At 39.6% G+C, this 15008-nt stretch overlaps 1 protein-coding gene across 1 annotated transcript in view; it reads left to right on the top strand.

Moving 5' to 3' along the window:
- The first annotated feature begins 5961 nt into the window (after positions 1-5961).
- Positions 5962-15008, top strand: part of gcc2 (GRIP and coiled-coil domain containing 2) — a 28134-nt gene continuing 19087 nt past the window's right edge. Inside the window, exons 1-11 of the mRNA XM_042494255.2 lie at positions 5962-6178; positions 6942-7004; positions 7145-7229; positions 7324-7400; positions 7482-7586; positions 7734-8238; positions 8851-10706; positions 11744-11804; positions 11951-12051; positions 12352-12450; positions 13880-13999. Coding sequence (XP_042350189.2) covers positions 6173-6178; positions 6942-7004; positions 7145-7229; positions 7324-7400; positions 7482-7586; positions 7734-8238; positions 8851-10706; positions 11744-11804; positions 11951-12051; positions 12352-12450; positions 13880-13999 — 3078 coding nt within the window. The 5' untranslated portion in view covers positions 5962-6172. The remainder of the gene's footprint in view (positions 6179-6941; positions 7005-7144; positions 7230-7323; positions 7401-7481; positions 7587-7733; positions 8239-8850; positions 10707-11743; positions 11805-11950; positions 12052-12351; positions 12451-13879; positions 14000-15008) is intronic.

Genomic DNA, 15008 nt, shown 5'->3' with positions numbered 1-15008 from the left:
AGCCATAAGTGGCCATAAGAGGAACTTCAATTTTTTTTAAGTACTATTTACGTTAGGTCTATTTTGTACACACTTAAAAAGTTTGGGCTTTTTTTCATTGTTGTGTTTGATTTCCGAACAGAGTTGTGCGTGGTTGTATTGCTATCCAGTTTCAAACTTGGAAGTCTAATAAGTCTAAGAACATAATTGCCAACAGTGAAAAACATAAAAGCTATTAAACGGCAGAAAATTACAGATGCTGATAATCAGCAAAGTCCTTGTGCCAGTAGTTTTTGTTATTATGTGTTATCTTGGAGAAAGGCGACAACATGACCTTCTTTTAACTTTGCTGTTGAAAGAAACAAATCAGTGAATCTACAGTATCTGTACAGGATGTGCAGAATGTGCCGTAAGCACGCAGAGGAGAAGGGCGAATTGAGTGGGGAGGAAGAAGAGGAGGAAGACTGTTGTAATCAAGGCTGAGCGCTGGTGTAAGTGCAGACGGATGCAGGTTGTGCCCATGGTCCTTGATGAAGTGCTGTTCTCCTGCTGAGCCACCAAACTATTTATATACAACACACTGACAGCCTATGGGCATGGAAGAGAAAACTGCTACACTTACTGCTCTTTCTTCCTAATAACTCCATCCCTTACCTCTTTTCCTCTATCACAGATTAAAATCCAATAATGCATTTACTGTACTCAGAAAAGACCCAGTATGGTTTCCCATCAAAAAATGTGAACTTAAAGATAAGTAACAACTGACTGACTACCGACATTAGTCTATTGTTTCTGACTTTTTGTGGTGGAGTGGGTAGCTTCTGCCCCACAAAGTCAGAACAACCTGAGTCAGATGATCTCTGAGATCAAAGGTCAACTGTGCAGTTTGGATTCATCAGATCAGAGGCCCAGCTGACAGTATGTGACTCTGATATCATTAATAATATATGAGCATCAGGATGGGGCCTCCACTGCTTCTGTCAGACTTGCACATGTGTACACGCAAACAGAAAAACAAGGTAAAGTATGTTGTATATCTCATCCCACAAGTGGAATTGCTGCCTATGTTTCACTAAAAAACACCCAGTTTTGTTGTTTTTTTGGTTTCAAACAGTAGTTGGCAGCTTGGTAGCTGTCTCACTTAGGTTGCACGTGAACCACCTTCCCCACCACCTCTAGATAACAAAGTGTGACATGATCACATTATCCAACCTGTGCCACTTTAAAGTGTCGATATAAAATGTACAAATGTAGCATATCAAGGTTTGCAGAAACATAATTCCAAATTTTCTTCAGGCAACTGGGCTCAATTAACAATAACATGCTTACACTCTAAACTAAGGTGGTAAACAAGGTAAACATTATTCCTGCTAAACATCAGCATGTTAGTATCTATGAGCATGTTAGCACAGAGACTTTAAATTTAGCTTGAAGCAATGCTGTACATTGAGTAAAGTCTTATAAAGCTGCTATCACAGCTGTAGACTCTTTGTCTTGTTTATCTATAGCTACTAAAATGTTCAGCAAAATGTAACTCACAGTGCAACTACAGCACAGTATGTTACAGTTTAGATTAATATGTGAACCTTACCAGTAACACCATCAGACCTTATTTGGCCAAAATGCCTGTTTCTAAAGACAACCTTAGTGGCAGTGATGAGAAAGCGAGCAACCACAAGTTTTCAAATTCATAAACATTCATTTATGAATTCTCGTAAAAATTCACAAAAAGATCATTCATCTCTCATCTACAGCATCTGTGTTTGCTTAATGATACAAAACCTCTGACAGATTACCTTCTCTTGAGATTATGACAAAGACTTTATTAACTATTAACCTATTATGTAAAGAGCCGACAACATTAACAGCAGCTCAGCACATAATGAAATGTTTTGTCATCTTTCAGGAGTGTAGGCTTTGGTTATTTCTCAGAAAACCTGCTCTCTTGAGCTCTGTTGTGAAAAGAACAATCTGAGAGGTTCAATTCCCTCATTAATACATTAAAATGTCAAAGCCATATGTTAAAATGTCAAACCTATTAATGGTACTGCCAGTCTGTGGAGGGAAAATGTCAGGAAGAAAACAAATGCAGTACGCAATGAGGAAAATAAGAGATGGAGCGGTATAAATGCTGAGTAAAGGTAACAATCTTATCTGAAAGATTCGTTCAAACAAATGTAAATAGCAGTGTTGTGATCAAGGCGTAATCTATGTCTCCATCTTTCTTGGCCTGTGAAGGGGCCCCACAGAGAAGCTTCAATCACTCTGTAGGGGTCCAGTGACATAACCACTCTACCCCGTCACCCCCAAAGTCCCCTTTCACTGATTGGTTGGAGGTCGAGTGCAGTGGAGAGGAGGAACAAATGGAGGAGAAAGAGAGGACATGGAGTGTAGAGAGGACTACTTCATTGTACAATTGTAACTACCCTGATTAATCTCGAGGGATGGCTGAGACATGGGTTTGTGCAGGAATCAACAAGTTCAACAATCAAAGACTTTTGAGGACCTTTTGAGACCATTATAAATGTAATTTAAACCTATTTAATGTCTACCAGCTCAAAATAATTATTTTCAACAGACTTCAACCAGCACTCGACCTCGGCATGCGGCCGTTCTCGACCCAGGTCTCGGTGAACTTGCACTATACCAGACTAAAGTAATTTTTTTTTTAAAAAAGGGTTATTACTGCTAGATGTAGCTTCTTATCAATAAAAGAAGATGGCACGTTAGCCTAAAATCCACATCATGACACACTTGTCACTTGTCAATCAATACTTTTTTTCCCAGAACACATTTAAAAGTGAGACTATTGGATTTTAGACCCTTTAAAACTTCCTAAAGATGCAGCTTTTATGCAGCCTTTACTTTCACCAAGTCAAATGTAGAAAACATGATTTGTATAGTAGTAGAAGCCCTCAAGAGGTGATAAGAGACTGGCAGCAAAGATGAGAATGTATTTCTTATTCTTCATATTAGACCGAAATGCGGTGATTTTTTTAGACAAAACTAAAAAGAGAAAACGTGAGAGAGATCAAAATAAACAGAGAGAAAGAAAAGACAACGAGAGAAGCATGACAGTGTCTGTTGCTCCTCCTGATAGACCCAGCAAGGCTATTCATTACTCCCTGAACGCCAGCCAGTGTCAGTTATATTACTGCAAAGCCGTCCCTGACTGACGGCGACGAGTGGGGGGAGAAAAATGGCTGCAAAATATTGCTCGATGCCCTGGGAGAAAACAAGGGAGGGGCTGTGATGGATGGGTGTGTTTGACCCAGGCAGGGAGCAGAGATGGGTCTCTTCCAGATGAGACAGGGAGTCGGCAGAGCCCCGGCCCCTCTGCCCAGAGCACCCCAGCCTTGTCAGGATGAGAGGCATCTCGCTAAGCTGCCTCCGTCAGTGCTTCTATCACTCGTGTCAAAACAGACGCTCTCCATATTCAACAGATAAAACTGGACCTCACGTGATGGGAATACAGAAGCACAGCTGAGCCATCCACCGAGTTTGTGACAGGCCTGATGTCAGCATGGGGGCAGATACCCCCGACCTCCCTCTAACAGGCCAAAAAACAACATCATGGTGGCATCAGACAGCTTTGGGATGATTTTATGCCCCATATGGATTCAATACACAGCAGAAAAACAACAGATTTAGGTTTTCTGCAGCATTAAGGCATTTGTTTGATGTCATTGAGAAGTCTATGTCTTATTCTGACCACTCCACTGCATGTGTTAATGAACAATTCACAAATATTACTTTTATTAGTTTAAACTCTTTTTTTCTTGAAGTGTTAAGAAATCTGTTTGTTCTAGTTAATACAATTAAAATAACTGACAATTATGGTATCCAAAAGTTCACAGAGAAAGAAAGTTTTGAGGAAATCAGCTTATAGCTGACATAAAGGTTGCAAGCCATCCACAATGTGCAGCAGCTCTGCTTTTTAACCCAGAACTGCTGATAACATGGATCAAATTTAGAGGAAAAGAAGAGTGGATTTGGAAGTTCATTCATAATACATAAAGAATGCTGCAGGAGCGAGTCCTAAAACCGGAGATGAGTTAGCATTTAAGCTCTCCGATTCCCTTGTCTTTAAGTCAGTAAATTTTTTTAAACAAGTTTAGATGCTTGTGGTTAGCACAAGCTGAAGAGACTTTCACATTTTGTTCTATGACATAAAATATGTCAGTAAATACCCTGCTTGTGAATTCTGGAGTTAATATGTGTCTCATACAAGACAGTTGCTAAGGAGAGCTAAATAAGACTACAGAACATCATCGTGCTGAACAAGGCTTTTCAGCCTCCTTGTGGTGGCGAGGTTTATTTTATTTGTGAATTAGATGATCTTACTGAGCAAAACATGTAAGCAGCATAAACTAGGCTTATATTCTGTAATTTAAAAAATATAATACATTTTTTTAGTTATTTAATGACGTTTATTACATTCTTTTAACACAGGATATAAATACTTGTACTCCACACCACACTCACCAACTACAACAAACAAACAATAACAAAGCATTATCTTAATATGTGTAAAATAATTTCAAAAACAATCTGTCTTTAAAAGAGTTAACTGAAGGAGACCACACTATGTCCTTTGGAAGCTCTTTCCATAATAAAATCCCATACTTTTTGATGAAGAAATCAGGACAACGTCAAAAATGATCAAAAACATCATTGCTGCAGCACTATATTTGTATTCTTTCAGTGTAATTTCTATTTAATTTCATTTTGTGACACAACAAATTGCACAAAAACTATAAGGGAATTCAAACTTTTTCACAGCGTAAATGTGGACTTTACAACATGTTCACCGTTAGCATGTGTGTAAAAATGTAGTTCTACCTCTGTTCCCTGTAATTTACACTCACTTCAAGTACCATGTGATAAAGTACTTTCAGTATGATTCCAAGTATCAGAATGCAATGAAATGTTGCTCATCTGTGTAATACTACATTTTATCAACAACAGTTTATTAAATGTATGACCCCAGCTTACAGTCCCAGAGGCTATATGGACAGTATTTATTCATCTCTCATGCTTCCATATTGTAATCTCATCTGGGCAAAATAATGGCCTTCAATCCAGATCTCTCAGTTATAGGTCTTAATTTGACCTTTTCATCACTCTGTTATGACACATGCTGGAGGCCCCCAGACACCAGGTCATGCACTGTGTGGTTAATGACATGTTTGCCTCCAGGTAAAACTGCAGGTGGCCAGGTATAAAATATGCAATACAACTGTGGTTTCAGACTATAGCTTGATAGTTGGAACCCCCAGGTGTCCAAAGGATGCCAAATAGGGTTTTAAGTAGTATTTTTCATATCCACAGTTTAAATAAAAGATAATAATGAATAATGTACAATAAATTCAGAAGAGTTATTGAACAGACGTACAAAGATAAATTATATAATTTCACAACAAGTGTAGACATGATGCTCCATCACAATCAAGTCAAAAAAGAACATTAGAGGTGTGTATGTGTACAGGGATACATTTTTTAAATAACAGAATTCAAGATCATTACAAAAATGCAGACAGATACAAAGACAGAAGGAAAAAACAACAACAACAAAAAAATCAATCAATAAATAAATATACATACATACATATATACATAGATACATGCATGCATAAAATGAGAGGGCATGGTGGTATACTATAACATCATGTCAAATATATTTATTTCAAGATTTATCCTTTTTTTCCTTTTAGAAAGTTGTCAGCATGAATGCACAACATTCTGGTGTAAATGCATTTATAAAGTGACATACCTTCTTTTTCCAGCCCACAATAACACAGCACATTTATAATCAATACTAAACTTGGATCTTTCCGACACCAACTTCCCTGGATATATTTTATGTAATAATTTGAAGGAGACTTTCTTAAGCTTGTTATTTTGACAGTATTTATTATAAATTTTCGACGCTTGTGCACGAGGATACAATAGTTGTTGATCCTGTGTGAATGTGTGACGTAAATTACACTGACGTCACGTGGTTTACGTTTGCGGAAGCAAGACGTCGCTTTAGGCTGATAACTCAGGATAAAAACATAGGGGATGTTTTCGTATTAAATATCCAAGAATTAAAAAAAATATTTCCGATATCGCCTCGACTCTCTCCGGTCGACTCGCCGGTTATCTCCCTGTTCCTGTCACACGACCGAGAGGAAGCTAAACTGCGACTGAGATGGAGGTAAATGTTTAGTGTCGAGCTTTGGAGTTAGCTTTAGCCAGTCTGGCACAACTTGTACCTGAAGCATCTTAAAGTTAGCTGGTAATAAAATGCTCTGCCGATTGTAATAGCGGTGCGGCGGACTTTGAAACAGGGCTGTAAACACTAACAGGTTTAAATGACTAATCATGTCCTGTTTACTCAGCGTACTTCAGTCCAAACCTTTTTAATCTCATGCGCTGAATACCGACAGATTCGGTACTTTCGTGATGTAAGGACATTATATTGCTCCGAAGCATTGACACTATATTTTTCTGGTACAGTATATCATATATTAACCATATCGCTTAACCGTAATACATAAAATTAGCTGTCTTAATTGGTGACACTGCTCGCCTCCGACATCCAGTGTATTCGTGTCAATGTTTACACAGGGAAAGATGCACCTTTCTGTAAGCCAGAACTATAATTAAAATGCTTATACATAGTCTGTTATATGCCGAATTGAAAAGTGGCCCCTAATAAAAAAAGAAAGCTTTTTAAACATTCTCTATCATCGATTTACTTTCACCTACACGCAGAGTAACATTAAATTCATGATTTTTTTAAAGGAAATACTGAGCTGATTGCAAAACTGGTCTTCCATTGGGCATCCCTGAAGTCAAGCAGTCAAAAATTTATCGAAACAAAACACAGCACACCTGCAAAGCTTTTAAATGTGTTTGTTGCAATCTGAACCTAGTTAGGTTTATCATTTCGTTATTTTTCCCTTTCACTGAAACAGGAACCTGGTGGTACTGGAGCAGAGTCTGCGGCTCCGTCACCAGCAGGTGCAGCCAAGTCAAAGGTACTGCACATCTACGAACATATTATTGCTCAGAGATACTATATGCAATATGTGTCTTAATTTGTATAAATATGATTCACTGTTAGATATGTAGCAGTATAAATTTATGACCTTCTTTTCTTTGTATTTTTTTTTCTCAGCTGGACACACTGCCCAAAGATGACCTTATCAAGTTTGCCAAGAAGCAGATGGCTGCTATGCAGAAGATGAAGGGCAGATGTGCAGGTGGCTATAAATGCTATAAAAGTTTTTGTTTGTCTCTTTGGATGTGTGAACCAACAGTCAGTGTGCTAGTATGTAATGTTATTTCTCTTTTCAGATTTGGAAAAAGAAGTTGAATCCCTTAAACAGCAATCCAAAAACAACAACAGTTCAGATGATGCAACTCTGATACAGGTGTGTTTGCAGGGCAGTGGTTCATCATGTGTCTGTCTGCTATTCTTCTGCTAAAATCAACAATGGGTGTGTATGTAATAGGAGCTGACTGAGAGGATGGATGCCTTACTGCTGGAGAAGGCAGAAACTCAACAAAGTCTTTCACTATCTCGAAGAGATCTAGAGAGGACAAAGCAGCAAGCCAAGGTGAAAGACAACTCAAATTCTGTATATTAGAGAATTGCTCTGAACACTGACAATTTGGTTTATTTCTGTAAATTATAGTCTATTTATTAATGCGTGTCTTCGTACAGTTAAGCAAGATTGTCCTAACATGGCTGTTATTTTGTACAGAGTGATGTAGCAATGCTGCAAGGAGAGCTTGACCGTGTAATAGAAGATTACCAAAATAAGATCAAGACCCTGGAGAGCAGCATTGAGGAATGCAATGGCAAACATCAAGAAGAAGTGGCTCATTTCCAGAAATTACTGAAAGAGCGAGAAGAAAGTGACAGAAAGAGGGTCAGCGAAAGAGAGAGGGAACGCTTGGCTGAGCATGCCAGCGCAAAAGAGATCGTGGAAGAAGTCCGCTCTTGCTTAGAAGCTCAGCTTGAAAGCCTTCGAGCTGAACTGGAAGCTACGACGGAGAAAAAATCCCAGGAGATGGCCGAGCTGCAGGAGAGCCACCAAAGGGAGTTGACGGAGGCCCAACAAGAGGTGGAGAACCTGAAGGAGGAGCTGAATCAGAAGAGTCTGCAGCATGAGGAGGAGATGAGGGTTCTGGAGGAGGACTGTGAAATGGAGAGGGAGCGTCTCCTGTTGCTCCATGAGGAGCTGACTGAACAGCTCGCTCTCAAAGGTACAGCAGCACTTCATTTAAAAGCACAGTAGGTCCTTTCTGCCGCTAGGGTTGTCTTATTTAAAAATATATATCAAAAGATGGACTTGGGTGACGTCTGGACGTCTGACATCATGAGGTAGCCTAGTTCTTGTCCTTGAGGGAGTTTCCTCAAATTTGGCACAAACATCCACATGGACTAAAGAATGAACTGCTTAGAATCTAGAAGTTGAAGGTCAAAGGTCAAGGTCATGGTTACCTCATGAACCATGTTTTGGCCATAACTCAAGAACCGTGAGCATCCAAGTTGAAACTTTGCTGACTGCATAGATCGTCTGTGTGTTTAGTGTCCATGTGTTCGCAGATATGGAAATTAAGTTAACACCATGTAGGAGGTCAACCTAACTTATTTGGGGCTGTAATTAAGTCTGTCGCCATATTTTAGTGAGGTAGTATTTTATTTGATGTGGTTATGCTCCTGGCTACAGAAAAAAATCTATTTATTAATGGCAAATAATTGATAATATTCTAATTGTATTATCATATAAATTCTACGTGTGTGCATGCATATTCATTATTGAGCAGATGGACATTAGAATTATTTTCCAGCTAACATTAACCTTATTTTTCCAGACAGCTTCCTGCAAGATGTGCAGGAGGAAGACGAGGAACCTGCCCGTGGTTCAGGGATCGCCAAAATGCTGGAGCTCTCAGCCCACAGTCAGGGTGACTCCATCCATATTGATGGAGAGGAGACAGAGACCAGAAGACTGAGAGCAGCTCTGGAGGAACTTCAAGCCCAGAGCACCATGTTACAGGACGAGCTCACCCTGCTCAGCAATGTGAAGGGTGAGCTCGAAGCAGAGCTGGAGAAGACCAGGGAAGAGTTTCAGATGGAGAGAGAAGAGCTGGAGTTCAAAATCAACGAACTACAGATGAACCGGGAAAGTGCTCCTAGTGACCGAGCTGTAACGCTGAACCAGCAAGAAGTCCAAGACGAGTTTCAGCAACAGAGTGAAGCAGAATCAACAATTAGTTCTGGGGACCCATTGAATCCAGAGGAGCTGAGGGCTCAGTGTGAGGCCGTGACCAGAGAGAGAGACTCTGCCGTGGCTGAGTGTCAACACATGAGAGACATACTGCAAGGCGTGGAGACAGAACTGGGTGAGAAGACGAAACATTTTGTTCTCCAGTACAATGCCATGAAAGAGCAGGGCGCCAGTACTTTACAGGAACTCCAAGACAAGATGGAACAACTTAGTCTGGAGAGGGATGAACTGCTGGTGAGGGTGAGAGAAGGCACAGAGGAGAACAACACTCTGATGAAGAACCTGGAAGACCTGAAGCTGAAGCTTGAAGTTTTGGCAGGCGAGGACCAAAAACTCCAGACGTCTGTGAAGGAAAAAACAACTTTAGCGTGTGAGCTGAAGCAATCTGTGGAAGAACTGACCAGGCAGAACGAGGAGATCCTCTCACAGCTGCAGATGAAGGAAAACATGTCTCAAGACCTGAAAGACATGGTCAACTCGCTGACTGAAGAGCGAGACGAATCGCAGTCCAAGCTACAGCACACAGAACAGGAAATGCAAAAGCTGAACAATGAGAGAGCAAAAGAAATCCAGAAGCTGCTTGAGGAGAAAGAGAAAGAGGCACATTTGTACAAAGAGGAGAATGAGAAGGCGCTGAAAAGCCTGAAAGAAGAGAGGGAGGACGAAGTGCAACATTTAAGAGTGGAGAGGGAACAGCTAAAAGAGGAGGTGGAAAGAAGACAGGAGACCGTTTCTGCTTTAGAGTTGACTCTCAAAGATCTCTCCATAGAAAAGTCTGAACTCCACCAGAAAATGGAAGAGGCATCCTCTGCGCTTTCAAAGGCCCACGAAACAAATGAGCTTTTAGGCTCCAAGCTGGCAGCCCTGGAGACTCAGCTAGAACAGGAGACATCTGAAAAGAATCACTTGGAGACAAAGTTGAATTGCCTTGCAGAGGAGGCAGAGCAGACTCGCGCCACTATCACAGCTCTGCAGGAAAATCGGTCGGAAGCACTCGGAAATTCCGCCAAAGAAGTTGAGGAGCTCGGAGCGCGCGTCGATGAGCTGGAAAAGGAGAACCATCTGTTGAGGAGTCGTCTTGAGGAGGCTCAAGGGGTAATGGGATCAGAGGAGGTGGAGAAAGAGCTCCAGGCTCGTATTGCAGACCTGGAACAGGAGAGGAGCATGTTGAGGAGCAACCTGGAGGAGATGGTGAAGGACACAGAGGGGCTGCAGAAAGACCTGGAGGACATGAAGTCAGTCAATGAGAAGGTCAATGAGGAGAATCAGAGGCTGCAGGCTCACATTTCTCTGATGGCTCAAGAGAAAGAGGAGAAGGAGGAAGGGCAGATGGAGAGAGAGATGGAAAATATGGAGGAGGAGAGAAGAGAGCTCAGAGAGCAGCTAACAGAGAAGGATTCACTCATTTCTCAGTTAAGAAGCGAGATTGCTGCGATCCAGGTGAGTGGAGCTCGTGATCTGTCGGGTTCTTCTTAGAATAATGTTTACACACAAGAAATGACAACTTGTCATTTAAAATTCTCCTTGTCATAATCACTGATCATATTTGACTAAATAATCTAAAGCAGTGGTTCCCAACTGGTGGATGACAGGCAATTTCTGGCTGTGATAAATGGTTTCATTTTGGTCATTTGTAGTTTGGCAGGCCTGTGGTTTTTGAATGCATGTTCTCTTTAAAAATCACCCCCCCAAAACAATCTGTAAAAGTTTTTAGACAAAAAAATATCGCCTATATTTTTTAAATCACCAAAACATTTTTTTAAAGGAGCAAAATTGAAATTAAAATTATGAAATTTAAGAAAAAAACAACTGCACAAAAATGTTTTATTTTGGCATTTTTTTCCTGCAGAGCTCTGGGCTCAGCTCCCAGTGTCCTCAAATCCTGGTTTTAACTAACTGCACTTTATTCTTGCAATATGTTATATTTCAGTCTGTCTAAAGCCCACATTTTATTTACATTTTGTCAAAATTAATTGATTATGTGATAATTTCACTTTATGGTCAGACCATGAATTAATGACTGAGGAGAAATCTGGACCCAGTAGCTGGACCTGTTGGGAACCACCGTTCTAAGTAATGAATTGTGATTGCCCATATTTTTACTTAATCAGACATGATCATTTACATTTTACAGCTCATATGCTGAACAACTGTCTCAATTAACTGCCAAAATAATTTCCAGATGAACTGATAGATAAATGAAATGCTTTTTGCAGCTCTATAAATATTGCAGTTGTTATTTTCTGTCATTGGGAGGAGGATTAGATTTATACTACTATCTACTATCTATCTAATTCTGGAGAAAAAAAACAACATGCACATTTTTTAGAGAATGTTTCTCTCATGAAAATAACTCAGCTATGTTGGCAGCTCAATGCCCCCTCAGTGCTTTCCCTAAAAACAATGATGATTAGTGTGTAATTAGAGGTTCTTTTCTTATTATTATGTTTTTGCTCTTTCCTACTTTTCTCCCTCAGGAGTCATCTGCTCAGTCTGCCTCTGAGGAAAATGCAGTCAGTGAGATCACAGATAAAATAGGTATGGAGGTGACACTTCTTGTTGTTTAGCTAAATAAATGATCCTTCAAAATCTAATTTAGTTCGCCTGCTCGTTGGAGCAAGTGATAAATTATAGATTATAAATTCAGAGTGTTACTCACACATTGTAACTGCTGCTGCCCTCAGCTCTCCTGGAGAAAGGACACAAAGAGAAAGATGAGAAGATGAACAAAATCAAGGCAGTTGCCATCAAAGCAAAGAAGGAGCTGGAAACCAGTAAGAAAGAGGTAAAGTGAAGCATGACCTTTCGACACATTTCCTTTTATTTAACAGCATGAGCATGACATTTTAACAAGAAGTAAATACACAAAAGTTTACAAGTTACAGTGTTTCCTGCTGATTTTTTTTAAATAGAAAAATAAACTAAATTCTGATAGAAATTTAAATGTCAAAACGCTCAACAAACAATCTGCTTTTTGTCAAGATTTTAGTATAAGAAAGTATTGTTTTAAGCTGGGGACACTTCATAAATATTGACATGAATTGTAGATAGATTCTACATTGTTTTTTTATTTTGTTTTTTTTAGGTTGCATCCCTCAAGGAAGAAGTGGAGTCACTGAAAGCAGAGAGGGAGAAAGTGAACAGCTGTATGAAAGATATCATTCACAGCGCTGAAGGCTACAAGGTAGGTGATTATGTGGGACAGATGATCGCTCATGCTTCAATTCTGTCATTTAATCAGTGACTAAAAGTTACTTCCACAAAGAGATGGAGGCAAATAGCTGCTGCTGGGTGATGATGTCAGATGTCAGGAACCATGAAAAACAGCCTTTGTTTACAGATGAATGGCCATGCAGTACTTTAGTTTATCCAACTGGCTCATTTAGGAGGTCAGTGCTCACAGAGTTGTGATTATAAATAAATGTATAGGGTTTTTTTGGGGGGGAGCGTTTCCTCAGTTGATGTGAGGGTCTAAGGATAGAGGGACATCATATGTGATAATGGGCTTTATAAATAAAATTGACTTGACTTTATTCATCAAAAACTTTTTTTATCACTGAACTATGTTGTCATTGAACTATTGAGTATTAAACTGTTCATCCCCTCACCAAAAGTTGAATTGTATTTTTTAACCTACAGTCGTGTATCGGTGCATCATTTACCGTAAGCAATTTTTCAATCAATGTACCAACTGATGTACTGAAAAAGTAAACTGTTCTGTTTAAGAGCATGAATAAATATGTAATATAACCAATATTTCTTAGTGCATGACATGAAAGAATATAGAAAACAAAAGACAATAATAAATAGATGAATGCTTAAATATATATTGATAAATAGATTAATATACCATTAAATCTATAAAAGAAAAAAAATTAAAGAGTAATGTAGGCATTAATTAACCAATAAAATGTGACATAAAGTGATATTTGTGTTTATTTTACTTTTTTATTTATTTACCGCTTTAAATTAATATGTAATTTAGATTTTATTTATTTTTATATATAAATTTCAATTCATAATTTTTTACGTGTATTCATTTATTCATTTAACATGTATTTTTGCATATATTTTTTCCATGAATTATTTTCTTTATATATTTCTTCATGCATTTGTTTTTATTCAATTGAGGGGGCTGTCATTCAAAGTGAAGCATTGGGTCAACTTTCTGTTTGTTGGTTTATAGGACATCAGAATACATAGATTGATTATACATGCCTTGCTCCCAAACACAGCTTCCATCCTCTTTTCCTTTAAAGCAAAGGCCCATCATAAACTGACCCAAAATGAAACTGACAGTTTTGATCGTTAAACATTTGATTCATTTTATGCACATCTAATTTGCTGCCAATTGGCAAGTGGAAGCATGCTTGCATTCGAACACACCTCTTTGCCTGATGTCACTCCCAGAGGTCTCCATAAGCAGCCCCCAGACTGCACTGTGCTTTACGACTGTGTCTCCATTAAATGAGAAACCACTCTGTTGTATCTAATGAGAGTTTTGTCCCACACTCAAATGTAAATGCAGCTAATATGTGAGATGCATAGTGTTACCCTCAGCGAGCTGTTGAAGCGGTTTCCAGTAACCAATGAGCGTATGTGTTTTTGTGTAGAACCTGCAGATAGATTACGACAGGCAGACAGAGCAACTGGATAAAGAGAGAGAGAAGGCGGAGGAGGCCGAGAGACAGATTGCTGAGCTGACCAAACGACTCAGCAGTGCTGTCACACAGGTAACACAGATACACACTCAATCACACACACCCACACATTACCACTAACAAACACACAAACTGCTCTCACCCTCCAGTAAATCTGAGCAGTGCCACTTTGTCTGGCAATACATCTCTCCAATACTTCTCGCATAACTCAGTTTCCATCTGATTTACAGTGAGTCGTTTTAGCCAGCGACACTTTACCCAGCTATGCTTGACGGCCCGGCGCCCACAAATAGCCCATCAGATGTGACTGGGTGAGCTAGGGAGAAATTTTGTTTATATATACTCCTCTCCCCCAAGCTCATAACTGTCTCTTTCCAATGAGAGAACAACAGGCAGGTAAATGGAGCGGAGTATAGCTTCCATCTGCTGTGTGCGGGTGCAACAGCATTTTCTGAGACAGAGGTTTATTCTTGTGTGCACTCATGGGTCTCAGGAGGGGGCAGGCAGACTGAAAGCTCGTCAGGGATCTAAGAGTACGTCTGGACATCTCTGTTTACTGATCATAGTTTCAGTGTTTGGCTGACAGATGATGGGAGGTAGCTGCTGCTGCTGGCTCAGTGCTCCTTGCAGAGCAGGCCCTCAGAGCCTGCCGCTGTCAGATTTGCATGAATGATTTTCAAATGTGTCACGTGTGTTCATGCAGGTGTGGCGCATTTGCCTACATGTGCATCTTCAGGTGAAAACCTTGTATCTGAAACAAGTAAACTGAGCCAGTGATACAAAGCTAATCGTGTAGAGTAACTTTGGTATTTTTCAACCTATATACTATTTTACGATGTTTTTGTAATGAAGTGAGTAATTGGAACAACATTTTTGAAATTGGGGCAGTTTTGAGCAAGAGGGCTGCAGCCAACTGTAATGTCATGTTAATGAGCCATTGTGCGCCATCTCATTATGTTTACTAAAAGTGCTTGTTTTGGCCGCTGACAGGCTCAGATTATTATTGTAAGTGTTTTACAACATTCTGGAAAGGATCACTGCAGATAGAAAAAGATAAATATTAAGATCCTTTTTGTGTAAC

This window comes from Plectropomus leopardus, chromosome 10 (genome assembly GCF_026936395.1).
Source record: "Plectropomus leopardus strain MGB_pleo_1.0 chromosome 10, ASM2693639v1, whole genome shotgun sequence".
In the NCBI taxonomy this organism is placed as follows: domain Eukaryota; kingdom Metazoa; phylum Chordata; class Actinopteri; order Perciformes; family Serranidae; genus Plectropomus; species Plectropomus leopardus.
Note: the sequence above shows the minus strand (reverse complement) of the source record. Positions and strands in the feature narration are given on the sequence as shown.